Source organism: Monodon monoceros, unplaced genomic scaffold (genome assembly GCF_005190385.1).
Source record: "Monodon monoceros isolate NGI ecotype Baffin Bay Population unplaced genomic scaffold, NGI_Narwhal_1 Super_Scaffold_18, whole genome shotgun sequence".
NCBI classification, from domain to species: domain Eukaryota; kingdom Metazoa; phylum Chordata; class Mammalia; order Artiodactyla; family Monodontidae; genus Monodon; species Monodon monoceros.
Genome location: NW_021703774.1, coordinates 42,651,035 through 42,670,687, shown reverse-complemented (window position 1 = coordinate 42,670,687; position 19,653 = coordinate 42,651,035). Strand labels below are relative to the sequence as shown.

The 19,653-nt window shown below is 33.7% G+C and overlaps 1 protein-coding gene across 1 annotated transcript in view; it reads right to left on the bottom strand.

Annotated features, from left to right (window-relative positions):
• The window catches only part of TPR (translocated promoter region, nuclear basket protein), a 64,713-nt gene that overhangs the window by 23,184 nt on the left and 21,876 nt on the right, over window positions 1-19,653 (bottom strand). The window contains exons 16-33 of the mRNA XM_029228935.1: window positions 19,426-19,589; window positions 18,849-18,982; window positions 18,612-18,760; window positions 17,430-17,592; window positions 16,000-16,134; window positions 15,348-15,488; window positions 14,216-14,381; window positions 13,020-13,186; window positions 11,875-12,027; window positions 11,331-11,447; window positions 9,322-9,525; window positions 9,027-9,211; window positions 8,431-8,578; window positions 6,702-6,839; window positions 6,469-6,600; window positions 3,169-3,299; window positions 1,760-1,970; window positions 167-310 (exon numbers count right to left, since the gene is read on the bottom strand). Coding sequence (XP_029084768.1) covers window positions 167-310; window positions 1,760-1,970; window positions 3,169-3,299; window positions 6,469-6,600; window positions 6,702-6,839; window positions 8,431-8,578; window positions 9,027-9,211; window positions 9,322-9,525; window positions 11,331-11,447; window positions 11,875-12,027; window positions 13,020-13,186; window positions 14,216-14,381; window positions 15,348-15,488; window positions 16,000-16,134; window positions 17,430-17,592; window positions 18,612-18,760; window positions 18,849-18,982; window positions 19,426-19,589 — 2,782 coding nt within the window. The remainder of the gene's footprint in view (window positions 1-166; window positions 311-1,759; window positions 1,971-3,168; window positions 3,300-6,468; window positions 6,601-6,701; window positions 6,840-8,430; window positions 8,579-9,026; window positions 9,212-9,321; window positions 9,526-11,330; window positions 11,448-11,874; window positions 12,028-13,019; window positions 13,187-14,215; window positions 14,382-15,347; window positions 15,489-15,999; window positions 16,135-17,429; window positions 17,593-18,611; window positions 18,761-18,848; window positions 18,983-19,425; window positions 19,590-19,653) is intronic.

The following is a 19,653-nucleotide window of genomic DNA, read 5'->3' as shown; positions in this document are numbered from 1 at the left end:
AAAGGATAAAATATATACCTTTCCATATAAGAGAAAGTATCAGTGTTTAACACATTTTTTTTTCCAAAATTCCTTTTTATGACTGAGTAAAATTCCATTGTATTTCCTTAGCTTTTTAACAAGAAAACAATTCCTTCAACACCTTCCACTACTCTTCTGCTCATACCTTCTGCAGATTCTCCACCTGACTCTCGAGTGATTTTGACTTTGTTTCAGCTTGGTTAAGGGTTTCTTTGAGCTCCTGCATTTCCTGGACTGAGACATGCTGTTCTTGATGGTCTCCAGAAGACTGAGCTGAGGTCTCCATGACCTAAGATGACAAAGAGTAATAATATACTTGCATATTAGTCAACAATTCTGCAAATTCATCTAAGAAAATAATCATAAGTACGTAAAGAAATTTATTTTTAAGGGTATTCATAAATAAATCTTCTATGGAACAACTTTAATGTCCAAAAGTAAGCTATTAAACAGGTTAGGGCTTTCCATACAACTAGGTATTAACCAGCTAATCAAAATGCTGATGCATTATTTAACACAGAATTATCTGGAAAAACAAATCACTCATATGTAAACGAAAGCATACTAAAGTGCTAACAATGGTTAACTGAGAGGTAAGAATTTTGAAATTTTTTCTTTATATGTTTTTTCGTCTAACGTGCTAAATACACAATAAAGTCAATATACAAGTTCTTTACCACTGGGAATTAAAAACAAAATTCAGATCCAAAGTAAAACAAGGATTTAAAAATTCTTTTTGGTAGGTGGTTAACACAGACTACTTATTTAAAACTGTAACACAACCTGATCAATTAAAAAGAACTAGTATTTTTTTTTTTTTTTTTTGCGATACGCGGGCCTCTCACTGTTGTGGCCTCTCCCGTTGCGGAGCACAGGCTCCGGACGCGCAGGCTCAGCAGCCACGGCTCATGGGCCCAGCCGCTCCGCGGCATGTGGGATCCTCCCGGACCAGGGCACGAACCCGAGTCCCCTGCGTCGGCAGGTGGACTCTCAACCACTGCACCACCAGGGTAGCCCAAGAACAAGTATTTTTTGATATACATAATTTCAGTGAGCAATGAGTTACAAGAACATAGTTTTGAAAAGGAGCAATATTTGAAATTGGGAAACTGAATTAAAATATCTAGCATTTACTACTATCTCTATATGAATTTATAGTTCATTTTGGGACATACTAAAGAGCAAATCTTTTTTTTTTTTAATTTAATTAATTAATTAATTTTTGGCTGTGTTGGTTCTTTGTTGCTGTGTGCAGGCTTCCTTGCAGTAAGCGGGGGCTACTCTTTGTTGTGGTGCGCGGGCCTCTCATCGCGGTGGCCTCTCTTGTTGCAGAGCACGGGTCCTTGAGCACAGGCTCAGTAGTTGTGGCGCACGGGCCCAGCTGCTCTGCAGCATGTGGGATCTTCCCGGACCAGGGCTCGAACCCGTGTCCCCTGCATTGGCAGGCGGACTCCCAACCACTACGCCACCAGGGAAGCCCCAAGAGCAAATCTTAAACCAAATAAAGATATCACATATAAGCTTACCCTTGCTTAGAATCTAAAAACCAATAATTAAAAATTATGAATAAGGTTTTTTAAGTTATCCAAATATTTATATATGTATCCAAATATATATCCACCCATATATCCAAATATATACATAAAACTGTGTAAACTGTGTATATCAAAACTGTGTATATCAAAAAATGATGATATATATATGAAGAATATATTTTAAAAAAACCAGTTCAAAATACCTTATCTTGTTGTGCTTTAAGTTCTTCATATTGAGTCTTGTACCTACGCCCAATTTTCTTGACTTGAGTAATAGTTTTAACTTTTTCTTGAATATCAATTATTTTGGCATCTAAGTCCTTCTGGATGCTTTCCTTTTCAGTTCTTACTTTATTTAAATCTTCCTTTAGACTCTGGATTAAGTTCTGGTTGTTAGTCAAAGATGCATTTGATCTAAGCAAAAAAAATGGGGTAAAGGAGAAAGACTAAATATTTGGAACTTTCCAAATTTTAAAATCCTTTAAGTTACATTTTTATTGTGTTGCTTTAGTCTGTTTTTTATTTAGAAAATTCTAAGAAAACCATACACACTTCAAAAGATAATTCCTTAACTTATGAGCCTGTGGTCCTTTAGAAAGATCTGATTTACTTATTATATGTCATACATGCCCATTTTAGAGATGAGAAAAACTGAGCTACAAATGGTCAAGTAACATGCACACTTTTACTCTGCGTTGGTATACAGAGTTTAATCCACATCTGTCTGATAGCAAAATCTATACTCTTTCCACTCTACTGTGTGCTGAGTAAGTATATTAGGCTTTATAGGCCACATACAATGTTTGTTACATGTTCCTCTTCCTCCTTTTTTACAACACTTAAAAAATGTAAAAATCATTCTTAGCTTCCAGCTGTACAAAAAAAGACCTGTGGATTATAGTCTGCCAACCCCTGTACTGTTATCATGAAAAGAACTTGAAATCAGATGACCTGAATTAAGAACATGGGTTTAACTGCTACTAACCTTATAAGCTTGGGTACCTTTCTGAATCTTAGCTTCCTCAACTTTAAAATTAAGTAATATCTCTCCTATTTAAAATGCCAGACTACTGTTATGAAAAAAATAAGAGAATAAATATGACAAAAATTTGTAAGCTTATCAAGTATCACATAAATAGGGGCTATGACAGGGACAAAGGACATTGAAGCTTAAAAGAGGTAAACCAGAAACATTAATTTTAATATTACATTTATCTTTAAAAGGCAATATTTCACTATAAGTTCATTTAAAAACTTTATTAAAAACTTTCAAAATAGATTCATGAATATATGTTAACCCAAAAAATAAAAGATAAATCTACTTGCAAAGGTCATTTTGACTATTTTAAAAAGTTTGCTTTAGATTCATACCAACTATGTAGTTTTTTAAAAAGTAATAAAATATTGAGAAATAATGCATATATGAAGGCATAAAACTAAATTACTGCTTGCTTTGCTCTATAAAGTAATAAAAGGAAAGCCACATATAAGGGCTCCAGCACTTTCCATTCTTTATAAAATCAGGAAGCACTTAGGGGGTCACATAAAGAATAGAAACAAACTTCTTTAAGATTTCAAGAATTGTATACAACTTAAGGTTTCTTCCATATACCTTGCAATTTCAGCTTTAAGTCTTCCAGTTTCTTCAGTCAATTGTTGAATACGCTTAGCATGAACTTCCTTTTCAGAAAGGAGCTTCCGATATTCTTCTGTATCTGGATCTTTCTGTTGACTCACTAGATGCTACAACAGCAAAAATGCATAATATGGTTTTATAGGTTTTATGAAACTAATGTGCTATAACAAAATATCAGAGTATTTGTGTTTACATTTGCTACTTGCATACATAGTGATCAAGCACCAAACTACAAGAAAATAAGATCAAAGCTTTAGTTCCTTTGTTTAGCTAAGATGTTTAGCCAAAATGGAAGGGGAAAATAAAATAAATATCATTCACTATTATTTTTCATAGCTGCAAAGGAAAATTTCAGAATCGTTACAATGGAGCCAAAAAAGGGATCCAAAGAATCTACAAGCTTTTAATATTAATATTAAATACCTAATTTCATTAAAGTGACACATACAAGGGAAAAAATGTCATAATGTATTACAATCTAAACAAAAATATGAAGATAATCCTAAATAATTGATTCCATTAACTAGGAAAGAAGGCATCATAATTTAACAGGAATGTATCTAGATTTGGGCAGATTATCCTCCTTTCTTGATTTTTCAGATTGCTTGTTTGATTAAAAAAAAAGAATAAATGCACTCTAAAATTCTATAGTCCTCTTCAGATATGAGTGGTTCCCTAGAGCATTTTCCAGGTGCTAGGTGCTGTGTGAACTGCTTCATGTATTGTTTAATTTTTGTAACATGAAGAGGGGTATTATGTCCTCATTTTCACAAATAAGGAAAATTGGCTCAGAAAGATTAATGTCCTCATTTTCACAAATCACGTAACTAGTAAGTGGTAAGGCCAATTCCCAACCTTTTGTTTGAATATAGAGCTAGCATTTCTTTTTTTTTTTAACATCCTTATTGAAGTATAATTGCTTTACAATGGTGTGTTAGTTTCTGCTTTAAAACAAAGTGAATCAGCTATACATACACATACATCCCCATATCTCCTCCCTCTTGCGTCTCCCACCCTCCCTATCCCACCCCTCTAGGTGATCACAAAGCACCAAGCTGATCTCCCTGTGCTATGCAGCTGCTTCCCACTAGCTACTGATTTTGCATTTAGTAGTGTATATATGTCAAAGCCACTCTCTCACTTCGTCCCAGCTTACCCTTCCCCCTTCTTGTTTCCTCAAGTCCATTCTCTATGTCTGCGTCTTTATTTCTGTCCTGCCCTTAGGTTCTTCAGAACCATTTATATGTGTTAGCATACGGCATTTGTTTTTCTCTTTCCGACTTACTTCACTCTGTGTGACAGACTCTAGGTCCATCTGCCTCACTACAAATAACCCAATTTCGTGTCTTTATATGGCTGAGTAATATTCTATTGTATATATGTGCCACATCTTTATCCATTCATCTGTCGATGGACACTTAGGTTGCTTCCATGTCCTGGCTATTGTAAACAGAGCTGCAATGAACATTGTGGTACATGACTCTTTTTGAATTATGGTTTTCTCAGCGTATATGCCCAGTAGTGGGATTGCTGGGTCGTATGGTAGTTTTATTTTTAGTTTTTTAAGGAATCTCCATGCTGTTTTCCATAGTGGCTGTATCAATTTACATTCCCACCAACAGTGCAAGAGGGTTCCCTTTTCTCCACACCCTCTCCAGCACTTATTGTTTGTAGGTTTTTTGATGATGGCCATTCTGACTGGTGTGAGGTGATACCTCACTGTAGTTTTGATTTGCATTTCTCTAATGATTAGAGATGTTGAGCATCCTTTCATGTGTTTGTTGGCAATCAGTATATCTTCTTTGGAGAAATGTCTATTTAGGTCTTCTGCCCATTTTTGGATTAGGTTGTTATTTTTTGATAATTGAGCTGCATGAGCTGCTTGTATATTTTGGAGATTAATCATTTGTCAGTTGCTTCATTTACAAATATTTTCTTCCATTCTGAGGGTTGTCTTTTTGTCTTGTTTATGGTTTCCTTTGCTGTGCAAAAGCTCTGAAATTTCATTAGGTCCCATTTGTTTATTTTTGTTTTTATTTCCATTTCTCTAGGAGGTGGGTCAAAAAGGATCTTGCTGTGATTTATGTCATAGAGTGTTCTTCCTATAATTTTCTCTAAGAGTTTCATAGTGTATGGCCTTACATTTAGGTCTTTAATCCATTTTGAGTTTATTTTTGTGTATGGTGTTAGGGAGTGTTCTAATTTCATTCTTTTACATGTAGCTGTCCAGTTTTCCCAGCACCACTTATTGAACAGGCTGTCTTTTCTCCATTGTATATTCTTGCCTCCTTTATCAAAAATAAGGTGACCATATGTGCATGGGTTTACCTCTGGGCTTTCTATCCTGTTCCATTGATCTATACTTCTGTTTTTGTGCCAGTACTACACTGTCTTGATTACTATAGCTTTGTAGTATAGTCTGAAGTCACAGAGCCTGATTGCTCCAGCTCCGTTTTTCTTTCTCAAGATTTCTTTGGCTATTCGGGGTCTTTTGTGTCTCCAAACAAATTGTGAAATTTTTTGTTCTAGTTCTGTGAAAAATGCCATTGGTAGTTTGATAGGGATTGCATTGAATCTGTAGATTGCTTTGGGTAGTACTGTCATTTTCACAATGTTGATTCTTCCTGTTTAAGAACATGGTATATCTCTCCATATGTGTCATCTTTAATTTTGTTCATCGGTGTCTTATAGTTTTCTGCATACAGATCTTTTGTCTCCTTAGGTAGGTTTATTCCTAGGTATTTTAGTCTTTTTGTTGCAGTGTTATATGGGAGTGTTTCCTTAATTTCTGTTTCAGAGTTTTCATCATTAGTGTATAGGAATGCAAGATATTTCTGTGCATTAATTTTGTATCCTGCTACTTTACTAAATTCATTTATTAGAGCTGGCGTTTCTAACCATACTATACTATATGGTTTTGTCCCTCCTAAAAAGGTAGCAGTCAGTGAACAAGTCTTCTTAAAGTGATTCAGTAAACTACATAAATCCATTTATCACATACCAAAGCATTTTAAAGATAAAGCAAAAGCCTAAATTTGGAATCCAAGTAAATAAATTAGCTGTTTTTAAAAAAAATACAAAACATAACCAAAACTTTAAAAACTGAGTTATAAGTTTAATGCCTGTCACGTATGTAGAGGTTACACATTAGACTTTTACTGATAAACGCATAATACTTTCCACTAGCTCATCAAACATTTTTATCCCCTTAAGTTTTACCCTATTATTTTAAATCAACGTGTTTCCATATTTTGGAATGGGTTTAACTGCACTTACCTGGTTACGTGCTTTCCAACGTTTGACATCTTCTTCTAATAACTTCTTCTCTGCTTGCAACATACCGCTTTTCTCACTCAGCTCAGCATTTGCTTCTTGTAAGGGTAAAATATCTAACTCCAGTTTCCTCACCTGAAAATAGTTCCAGTATTTTTTTAATACCTGATGTGAGAGTTTATTTAAAATACTATTAAAAATAACGTGCCTCTTCTCTTCATTAGTAAGTTACAAACCTTGGCTTGCATCTGTTGTAGATCCTGTTCTAGCCTTTCCTTTTCTTCCCTCAGCATCTTATTGGTCTCCATAACTACATTCATTGTTTCGGTTTTCTTCATCAGTTCCTCATGCTGGGCCATTGTTTTTGCAGTTACCTAAAGATTTCAAACATGTATATAGCAACATATAACAATAGATTAAGACCTACCTTTTCCTACCAGTTCTAATCTTTCCTACAAAAGTAAAAAGGATTTAAATGTCAACTTTTAAAACAAATTCTTAGAAGTCTTACATGTTTTTCTGTAATTCATGCTAATTACAGAGTTTAAACAAATACTGGAAATTAAAAGATGAAAGTAAAAAGATACTACAAATCCTGCTGACAAATAGTTTTTACATTAGGTAAGAACATCAATCCAGATCTTTCTGTATCTATTCTTTTTCTTGCTACACTGAATTAAAATAGTTCTAAAACAATGTTATTTTGATCCTCAGTTTTTTCCCCCTTTTTCAGAAATTCTTTTTTATTTCACTCAGTTGTTTCATCACTTTGGTTCTGAGAAATTTTACTGAATATTTGTTCATTTGTGAAGACCTTTTCTTCTGTTCTCATTGAGTATAATTATCCATCTTTTGCACATGTTACTTTATTCCCTCACCATTTTAAAATCTATGGTTCATGACTGCCGTGCTACACTGTTCATCTTTGGTAGACATTCTATTAGTTTTGATATAATGTACGTTACTTCTTGACTCTCCTCTGACTATACGTAAGAGTTTGTTGAGCTGGGCATTTTCTACTAGTATTATTTGCCTTTCTGCAGCCCAAAGGAACAGCAAAGAAAGCAGAAGAGACTGAGAGAATATACAATCTTTGTTAGAAACCCCGATTCTGCTCTTTTCCTCCAAGTGTTAACTCCATTGAATTACAGGGTCTGTTTATTATTTCCGTAATGAGAAATGTTTGAATTTGGGTTGTTTTCTCAATAGGATATAACTCTGGAACTTTAAATTTCTGTCTGAAAATGTAAATCCCATAAATCTAATTGTTCTTATTCACTTTCCCCTGTTTCAATGGTTTATCTCTAGCAGGCATTCCAACTATCAGTTAAAAGAAGATAAATGATTCAAGGTCTTAATTTCCTTCCTTCCAGATGTAGAGCTGTTATGCAACAGTAAGCCTTTGGGTGGTAGTGTGGACTAGGAGTTGATAAGCTTATGTTGTGATCACATATTCACTAAGCATCTTTTTTTCTCCTTTGGTCAATTGTTTTGACTACATTTTGCACCTCTGATGAGAAAGGAATATTCTGTAGCAGTTTCAACCTACCTTTTTTTCTAAAATGACTATCAATCTATAATGAAAACTACAGTAATAAATTAAGATAACTGAAATTTGTTAAGCACTCACTGTGTACCAGACATGATTCTAAACGCTTCATGTGCACTAACTCAATCCTCACTATTATTATCACCCCAATATTACAGACAAGGAAGTTTAAGAGCAAGGAAGTTAAACAATGTATCCAAGGCACACATCTCATGGTGTGAAGCTAGAATTTGAAACCAGTCAGTCTGGTTACCATTAGTCTCTCACCACTGTATTGTGCCAGTGTTTACTAATGTTTAATGAATTTACACGTTTAAAAAGAATGCTTATTTCAAACTAAATTTTATGTTATTAGAAACTGAAATGAGCTCATCTCTTGATTTAACAAGTGCTTTCTTAAAGCTTAGGATACATACCTGAACTTTCTCCCTTTCAGCATTTAGACTATCCTGCAGTTCCTGCAGCTCTCTTTCTAAAAGTTCAACCCTTTGTCGATAGCGCAGACTCTCAACCTGAGCCACTTCAAACCTAGTTTCAGCAATTTCTTTTTCTCGTCGTATAAATCTACAAGAATATGTATTTTATTTGAATAGAAAAATGCCAACAACATAACATTTCAAAACTTGGATAATTTCTAAGATGACAAAAATCATTCACTTTAAAAACTATTTTTACACAATGCTTTCATTAAAAAATAATGGGGGATATATTTTATTACAGACAGTGGCTTCTATCTTTAAAATAATCCAAAAGACAATTAATTTTCTAAAGAACCCACTCAAGTTCTTACTATTAGATTCAGCTTGAACTAATTTATTTAAATTGGTATATGTCTAAATGTCAAAAGTGATCACTAATTGGGTGATAGTGGGTTTGTTGACTAATAAGAGACAAAATGAGCTTTATGCCTAAATATCATGTAACTCCCACTTGTCTAATTTATACATTTATAGTGTCACTTCATAATTGTTAACCACAGAAGTAAAAAGCATTAAGAATATATTGGATTTACCTGAGAATTTCTAAAATTTGTTCTTGAGATTTTCCTTCTTCACTGAGAGATACATTCAATGGACCTTGTACACCTTCCTTCATAGAGGCGATGACTTTGTCACTTAATTTTTCAATCTGATCATGAAGTAATCTGTTTTGTTTTTCTAGATCTTCACAGCGAGACACACTCTTGGAAACTTCATCCTATAATCCAAGAGTCTATCATAATAGCAGATTTTCCAATGTACATTAAAAAAAACTTTCAATTCTCTAAACATTCTGATGTACAATATGATTATGATGTACAATAATACCTTTAACATTCTCTCTCTTTCCTCCCAAGATGCTTTACACTCCAACAACTGTGATTCTGCTTTCTGGGTTGTTTCTTCCAAGTGCTCACGCACTGACACCATTTTGGAAACCTGTTCTTTGGCAGCTTGTAGAGCTTCAACATCAGCAGCATGTAGCATCAATTCTCTCTCATACTTATTCTGAGCTTCCACAGCTATTTTAGCCTGAAAGGAATTATTTCCCCATCGACATAGATGATTAAAAACCCATAAAGCTAGTCTTTGAAAAGATGCACATGGTATTATTTAAAATAATAAAAGTGAAGACAATCTCTAAATGTACCAAAATAGGAGAATGATTAAAAATCACACTGTAGTGGGAAGCAGCCGCACAGCACAGGGAGATCAGCTCGGTGCTTTGTGACCACCTAGAGGGGTGGGATAGGGAGGGTGGGAGGGAGGGAGACGCAAGAGGGAAGAGATATGGGGACATATGTATATGTATAACTGATTCACTTTGTTATAAAGCAGAAACTAACACACCATTGTAAAGCAATTATATTCCAATAAAGATGTTAAAAAATTAAAAAAAAATCACACTATCTATTTAATGAAATATTAAACATCTGCTCAGAATGAAACTTAAGAAGATGATATAGTAACTCAGAACAGCCTTTATGAAAAAAAGACTAAATATAACTGAGTTACATAAAATACATATATATACACAAAGTGAATGAAGGTAAATGAAAATAATCTATTTGAGTACTGAAAAATGGATACATTCTTTGATTCTAATTTCCAATATTATGCTGTTTGGCAATAAGCCAAAGACAATTCATTTTTGTCTAATTTACCTTCAATTTGAAGCACTTTCCCCTGTATTCCATTTTTAAAGTAATCCTGATACATATACATGTTATGTATATAAGCAATATGTAAGCAATAAAGAATAGTAACCCAACGAATGGCTATTAATATACCACCAAACATAAAAATGAGAATGTTTCCAATATCCTTACATGTCTTTCCTTCCCATTCTACCATTTCAATAATCCCCATTTTCCTGAATTGTTTTACCATTTCTTGTTCATAAAAAATCATAAAAAGCAGTATCACATATATGTGTGTGTGCATGCTGTATGTATACTTAAATAATGTGGTTTTGTACTTTTAAAGCTTATAAACAGTGGTGTATAGAAATCTGTGTAAGCTCAGTAATGCATTAAAAAGGTACTAAAATTGTTTTGTTGAGAAAAGTATCTCTATCGTGTCTGTAGTACAGCTTTACAACCAGAATTAGTGAAGGACTACAATAGTGAAAGAATGTTTGCAAGTGAAAGTAAGTACACATGTAATCTCCTACTCCTATTTTTCTATATTTTTCCCATTTATCAACTTTGTTTTGTTAATGGATATTGCTCTACAGGTATCTCCTACTTTTTGAAAGTCTGCTTTATGCCACTTTGCTTTTATGAAAAACCTACATTAGCGTCTGTTTTTGCTAACCAAAAGAAATCCAAAGAGCATTTTTGCTTTTACAAAAAAAGGAGAAAAGTGAAAAGTGTTCAGCGTTTGTTTTGCAGGAGCCATTATAGAGGCTGTGTGCACCCCAAGTAGCAAGAGAGGCACCGCCAAGCTCCCTCCCTGAGAACTACACTCAGAATCTCAATATCAAGCTGTCAGAGCTTTGAACTGTGTCTGTGAGCATCTGTGCTTTATCTCAATTTATTTTGTGCTTCCATTAGCAAGATGTGTCCTAAGATAATTGTTTCTTCACTTCATGACACTGCAGTTTACACACGGCTTCATAGGAACTTTCTACTTTTGGACAGCAGGGGAAACCTGTGTTTACTTTTAGCCTTCATCTATACTTTTTAACTGATGTTATTCCAAGTTCCACAAGAGTGGAAATAAACCTGCATTTTTGTAAGATCCACCAATCCCCAAAATGCATTAATATACTCCAAGAACTGTTCCCTAAGATCAAAGCTCACTTCTCAATAACTGGCTCTAAGAGTGACACTTACTTGTTCCTGACAGTCCCGTCTGGCTTGCTGCTCATTACTCAAAGCTGTGCCTGCTCTCTGAAGAGCTTCTTGTACTTCATTCTGAACACTATTGAGTGTTTTCTTTAACTCAGATAACTAAATCAGAAGAACAAGATTAAAACCAGAGTTAATTGCAAACTTACTTTAAAAATACTGAAGATAGATTTTTCAAAATACAAGTAGCCCAAAGACTTCTTACTAAATTTAAAATAGTCATAACCTGATATTATCTACTGGACAAATTTTGCAGGTCTATGTTGACCCCATATTACTATCTGCAAAAGTCAATTTTTAGGCAGAGGCTTCTAAAAAGCAGCACTGATACCTAGTACCATAAAGTAGTCTTAAATATCCAAAAGGAAACATGTACAGATGTACAGAGTAAAACTTAAAACTAAAATTGTTGGGTATGTGTTCATTCAATATCTGTTGAGATGAACTGAATAGTAGCTGATGAGCTAGTTAAAAGAATTTAAATTCTTACCATAGAAAAAGTGATTGATATGGTAATAACTTAATTTACCTGTTGCTCCATGCTCTCTATGGCTCTTCTCTTGTCATCCTGAAGTTCCTGTTTTTCCTTCTCTACTTCCATTAACTTCTTTTCCAGCTGTGTCTGAAACTCAGCTGACTCTTTTAAGCGAACTTCAATATTCTTATGTACTTCTTCTGTCACCTTCGCCATCAACCAAACAATAAGATACAAAGAATATACATATTTAAAATTATACAGTTACTTTCCCTAAATCTAAACTAAATTTAAAAAATACTAAAATTAATGTTTGCCTCGTATTTTTTTAAAAAAAATCCATCAAATGCGGATTCAAGAGTTCAAAAACATCACTTAAAACTATGCATAATTTACCTCTCTACCTGTTTACTGGTCATTTTTCTCTTTTGAAGTGAAATTTCCAATTTTCATTTTCCCCTCATTCTTCATATCCACTTGCCAAATCTGTCCATTCTACCACTGAAAGGGGTTTTTCTCCCCACATATTTTGATTTCCGTGATGCCAGCCACGAAAGGATCTTTTAAAACTGTGGCCCTAGTCTATTGCTATAGCCTCCAAAACAAACTTCATACCCTCCAATCTATTACGTTAATCTTTCTAGTTAAAGCAAATTCTGGTTATGACATGTTGGAAAAAAATCAATGCCTCAATAATCTTACAACGTATAATTTAGTATGACTTGAAAACTTTTCACATTTGGCTCCTGACTACGTTTATAATTATATTCCTCACTATTTCACTTCATAAATGCAACACACTAACTAGCCTTTTTATCCTGGCTGATGGTGCCTTCTACGTGGAATAACTTCCTACCTTTAACTATCCAAATGATGCTTTCTTTCAAGGCTGGACACAAATGCCTTCTCTCCTGTGAAGTTATGCATACTCAAAAGACAAATAATCTCACCTACCTCCCATTCACATCAACATTTCATCTATACCTTTTCTACAGCAATACAGTTTTCATGTTTCACAAATTTTGTGTGATCTTTTTGTTTGTTTTATTTGGCTTATTAGACTCAAGCACTCTTAAGAGGTAAGTGCAATGATGTCAGTCAAATCCATACTTTTACACAGTGCCTTACACATAGCAACAACCTAACCTAAAAAAAAAAGTTAATAAGTGCATGCCAACCGATTTCAAAATTGTATATACCTGTTTTTCCTTGTTGAGGGACTCTTCCAAACTAGTAACCATTGCACGATACTGTTCCACATTACTAGTGCTTGTTTTGAGTCTTTCCTTCAGGTCATTCACCTGCTCTTCTGCCTGCTTTAGCTGACTCAGAAGGTCATCCACATCTTCTTTGATGCTAGGCTGACCTAAAAGGTTTAACAGCTTTCTTAAAATGAACATTTTAAAAGATATTAGAGATGACTGTTATCAATCCTGACTGTGAAGTTAGGATTAAGGCTGCAATAAGTAGTTAACTACCTAAAAAGTATATTTCAACCCATACTGAATACCAAAATAAAAACAGGTTACTGTCAGTATGTTATTTCTTCAAAAGAACTTTGCTGTTACAAATATTTTTTTTAAAAAAAGGTACTTAAAAAGAGAATACAAAATATTTCCACTAAACTGAGACAGTTACTTGCAGAAATTACCATTCTTAATTTATTTAAACGCTGTTTATTCCAAAACACTACACCTTCATCATTTAGTGCAATTTTCATTCTAAAATTCATGGAAAAGGAAGAAATTGCAGATTAGAAAGAATGTTTTCATACCATATGATAACAAGAAAGAAGTATTGGATAATTATATATATATACTATATATATCACATATACACATATATACTTATGTTTTAAATTTCTCTTCTATTAAGAAATAAAACCATGTAGAAAATCTGGACACAATGGCTTTGCATTTGAAATAATGTATTGACAAAGAGAAGCAAAACCTAATGAGACAAATCTTTTACCTGCGGCTATCAATGAGCAAAGATTAGAAATGTTGCTCTAAAAGAGACCAAGCCAATCAATTATTTCTGTAAGTGAGCCATATCATTACAAATTCAACAAATAACCTCATCTCGAAAGCGAGAGTTAAAAATTCAAATATTAACCCTCCACAAGAGAAACATTCTTAAAGTATCAGTAAAATGGTTTCAATAACTGGAAAACTAAGAGCATATCTTGGTCAGCTGCCATATGTACAACTATTCTGAGTCTTCCAAGTCTGCAAATTTATTAATCTAAGTGGAAAACTGAGCTTTACTATAGGAACAATAAAGGTTTTTTGTTTTTTAAAGCTTTTGCTAGTATCCACAAAGAATAGGCTATTTATCTACAGGATATGTTATAAACCTAAAGAGGTACTTTTTATCAGCCTACTTAATTATTTACCTTTACCAGTTCTCTGTGAGGACTGAGAAGCAAGCTGGACTTCCACATTACTGAGGTGCTGTTTCAATGTAGCAATTTCCTTTTGAGCATTTTTTAACAGTTCTTTTGTGTTAAGATGAAGATTAGTCTCAGTATCCAGCTGTCTTTTTGTATCTAAAAGTTGAACCTATAAGAAAAAATACATTAACCCTACAAACACTTACCTTTAAGTTCTTAAGTAACTAGAGGTTCAAGTTATCTTTTTACAGAACTTTAACACTCTGGCTAAAACAGGGTAACAGAGATGAGATTTATCTCCCCATCTGAAACAACCAAAATCAAAAAAACAAACAACAACCAAAAAACCCCAGACAAAACACATTAGAATAACTGTGATACCTGAGTCAGGAAACAAAAGAGGTGAACCCTACAATTTCCCAGCTTATTGATTTAAGAGTGTGCAGGCTAAGGCATAGGGAAAGGGAAATGAGGCCCACAGGATTCCTGAATTGAGAACATAGAACTGAGAGTAGAAGGAGGCTAGTTTGAATTCATAAGACAGACTATCAGAGAGAAGAGAGCTGCACAGAGTACTGTGATTTGCACAGGATCCCTCTTGAATATTCAGCAAAATTGTGATCAGTGCATGCCTATGAAATTACCCTAGACAGGGTAAAGAATCACCCAAAGAGACTGAATGAAGACTCTCTGGTGCTCAGAGAGAGTTATTAGGAATAAATAATGCCTGTTTCCAGCAGCCTGACTGCAAAAGCTCTTAATTCACTGGGCACTGGGACTAGTAGTCAGGAAGATACTGGCTTGGTAGCAGTGAATAATTAGTTCTAAACTGAGCACTGCTTTGGGCCTGCCTAATAAATCGTACAAAATATATTCAATAGAATCAAACTATTTTCAATGAACTTTACTGCATTCCAGAACAAAGCTCAAGATTTATAGAAATACAGAAATATCCAGCACCCAATAGGATAAAACCCAATCAAAAATTACTAAGCATACAAAAAGGCAAGAAAAACTTAAGAGTCTGTAAGAGATCTCTTCAAAACTATGCTTCAACATGAGATGACAGTTTATCTACACACCAGCTTAATTTTTAAACATAAACATTCTATAGAAATTCAGAACACAGACTCACATCTAGATTTCTAGTAAGTGTATGCCTTTGTTCCACCTCATTTTCTAACTTCTTCTTTAGATGGGATATCTCATGTTCCAGTTTTTCTATCTGGCTACTAAGCCTTTGTTTGGTTTCTGTTTCAGATCGTTCCAATATTCCCTAAGGTAAAAAAAGATTTTTGTTATACTTAAGAAAAAAGTAAACCCCCCCACCAAAAAGAAAACCCAAAGGCAATAGAAAATTATGGGAATACAACTCATTTCTACATGAAGAGGTTAATATCTAAAACATTTACCAAGAAGGTATTTTGACATTTTCCATACTAAAACATCTATTTAATAGGGAAAATAAAAACCATATTACCAATGGCCATTCAGATTTCTTGAAGTTTTAAAGACTATAAACCAAAGATTTAATCTTGTACGCAATTAAGCTGTACAGGACTCTAAATATAGACCTGAAGATTAAAACTGCCAATTGCATGGCTTCAGTCAGTTTTCTTTAAATGTTTTATTTAGAATATTGACGTCTTAATAAACTTCAAATTCAATGATCATAATGCATGACGAAAATGACATGAATTTTCTCATTAAGAAACCTGAGAAAATACAATGTCAAAATTGTTCAAATATAACTTAATTTTTCTACATGTCCTTTTTCATTTGGTTACCTGAATTGTTTGCAGATTAGTTAGCAGCAAGTTTTGCCCTCTTTGTTCAGCCAACAAAGATTCTCTTTGCTGAGAAAGACGAACTTCTGACAATTTAAGCATTTCCTTTTCCTTTTTCAAATTTTCTGCTCTTACCTTGAGGCAAATACAAGTTAAAGAAAAAATATTGAAAAGCAATGTGTCAAATGTAATAACACAGTTATAAAATTAAAATGATTCTTCATTACTACATATTTCTTAATGTTAGAAACTAACAGTAGAGACTACATCTCTTCACTATATAAGGAAATACAACTCTTAGTTTCATGTATTGAAATATGAAGCAAATACTGGAAATACTAATAGATCAAAGGAAAAAATCTTGCAATTACCACAAATACTTACACTATCTTTGCTCTAACAAATCAGACTTTAAAACAAACAATAAAAAAATCTAAAATGCCAGAGTGTAAGAGGCAAAACTGAAAAACTGTGCTATAGTCATACCTGCATACTATTAAATTATGCAAGTTTAGAATCTAAGCTTGGTTTCTAAGTATCTGTTTGAAAGTGCTGACTGATTAAACTTTTTTTCCCCATAAAGACTCTGAGTTTCACGGGATATAGGAGGGTTCACTGAAAATCAATATCCTCAAATATTCATATTTTCAGGATGAGTCAAAAACTATCAATCATAAAACTTACTCCACCAGTTTGAAAAAGTGCTGCTGTCTAGTCTCCACAAAGGAGTGGGTACAAGACAAAAATGAAAGAATATAGCCAACAGAATTAGAAAAGCTAGGTTTTAAGTCCCAACCAACCCATCTCTCATCATGGCCCCAAAACAGGCAAATTACTTAGCTTCTGCGTCTGTTTCTCGATAGGCCAAATGGGGGACAACTGTACCTAGTTCATAAGTAATGATTAAAAAGCTGTGAGAGACAATTTTATAAAAAGTAAAGCATTGTATGAAAATTTACCTTCAAAGAATTTAGAATTTAGTTGAAAGTACTGTCAATTTCTGATTGACATTTATATTCATCATTCATTTCATCAATTATATTTTATTCATTGAAATTCAGAAATATAATTCAATGCTAATGAAATTTTTATACTGTCCTTTATTAGAAATAAGAATGGATAAAATATTCACCCACTGCCTTTGTTGCAACTAGAGCAACAGTGACTTACAAATTTATTTTGAAATGGAAAATCTGTAAGACAATCTTAGTCTAGACAAACAAACTTCTTTCCCTCTCTAGTTTTATTAGAAACAATCACCCAACTGATCTGATGGACAAGTGGATGCCTGGAAACTATTTGATAAGGACATGTAATTCACAAACCTCAAATATCTACATTACACCAACCAGTAAAAGCAAAGTAATAATTAAAAAACAAGTGTCAAATGCAACTTATAACGCAAGTGAGATGCCGGAAATTGGTCTCACTTCTGCAACAGCTAGCTTTTCATTAGCTCCTCTCAAATCTTGTGTCATTGTGTTGATGATCTGTTCCTGCTTTTGAGTTGCTGCAGTGAGTTTTTGATTTCTCTCGTGCAGGGATGTTATTTCTCGACGATATCCTTCAACATTATCTTGTAGCATTTCATAACTTATATGAAAAAAAAAAATTCCATAAGCAACTGAAGTACTATATCCTAGCTTAGTTCCTTGATTTTCACAAGAACTTAATTTTACATGATTAATAATATGAAAACAGTGGCCTGTGTAATAATGTAAAAATCTCCATTCTTTTTTCTAAATTCCACATTTAGCAGTCAAATTCAAATTCTAATTAAGCACAGTATTTCATGCTGAATTAACTTTTTAATCTTACTCATTTACAAGTATTCTAATCATATTCAAAATAATGCCATATAATGTTGATACACGAGACACCCATCACAATACAGTATGCAATTTAAGATATTCACTCATGGTTAGTGATGGATTTTTGCCAGTCCTTTTTTTCTCTCTAAAATTCTTCATGTTATTTTCTTATGTGCTTGAAAGCTTAGAAAATGGCTGGCTAGAGCTATCAACATAGGAAAAAAAAGGTGCTTTTATTGGGATATCAAATTGTTGGAATGTACAGAAACAACTGCTTGTCATATACTTACAAAAACAGTTTGACCATGTAGTATACAAAGAAATAAGTTTTTTCCTAACTTGATAAACTAACAAGTATTCAATGGCTCTGGTAATAACTATGGAATGAAATTTACCATTATTCCTTTGTTAAGTGACCAAGAAAGTGAATTTTCCCAAAATTAACTCGCTAGAGCCTGCCTCTCTTCTACCTAGACTAGAAAAGGCTGAATTTGCTCATAGTTCTCTTATCTTCCTTACTTAAAATAATTAACTCCTATGGAAACAGTATCTTCTTTAATCTCAGGAAGGAAAAATAGCAACATTCCTTACATGAACTTCAACTTAACTAAATAACTACCTGGACTCCTTAGCAATATCCAGGATAATCATTAACCAAAAGTAAAAAATGAACCCCTGTACATCTCATCCTGGATCAGAATCCACCAAAAAAAGTAACACTATTGCAAATTAACACTTGAATTTGATTCAACTGAAAACTAAGTATACCGTTTAGACTTAATTTTTGAAAAGAAAATTTACCGTTTAGAAGCAAAATCTAGCTGGGTAGAAATTTTGGTATTTTGTGATCGCAAATCTGTGACTTGCTCCTGAAGTTTCTCAAGCTGCTCATTCTGCATTTTTTCATTATCTGCCTTTTCTTTTTTGTAGCTCTCAAAAATTTCCTGCAACTAAATATTGGAGAAATTATTAGAAGATGATAGTCCATGTTCTCAAAAAACCTGACCCAAGATAAAGCTGTAAAGGTGGGGTCTTTACCTGTTTAAGGGCAGCCTTGGCTTCTATAGCCTCTGCTGACTCAATTACAGGTACTGGAGTAGGAGTGGCAACAGTCTGTGATGTACTTGAACGTTTTTGAGTTGACACAAGAGAACTATCATCTAAGCTTGAAGCTTCAGAAACGTAAAAAGAATGATGTAACATTTCTTCACAAAATGCGTCATTACCAAAAAACAAGCTGACTCATTTAAATGAAATCATAAGATTATAGAAATTATGAGACAAAGAACCTACTAAACAACTTATTAAAGTTATTTATGACTTCTAGTTAAATAAAGGTAATTTTTGCAGATTAAATGTCAAAACATAACCAGAATAAACACTGTAATTCATTGCCTCTCAGATGCATATTTTTCAACAATGATCAGCATTTTTCTTACCTAATATATTTTAGAATTGATGACGTGCTATGATCACTTATATATGGTAGTCAAATTTGAAGTTTGCACTGTTAAAGTAGATACTAGTTATATTGCAAAATCCATTCCCTAATATACATTTCAGAAATATTTCCCCAAAATACTTGGAAACTTTTAAGATACGTATAAAAACCTACCTTGTAAAGGAATGGTAACTCCTGTTGTCTGTGACAACAAAATGCGGTACATATCACGCTGACGAACTATGGAATCAACAAGCTGCATTTGATGTCGCCGTGATTCACGGAGTTGTTCCAGTTCAGCGAGGGCGCTCTCAAGTTTGAGCTGAAGCTCAGTTATTCTGCAGGAAAAGAAATCAGTCTATTTCACAGGACTGAGATTGAGAGGCAGTCATAATTTCTATT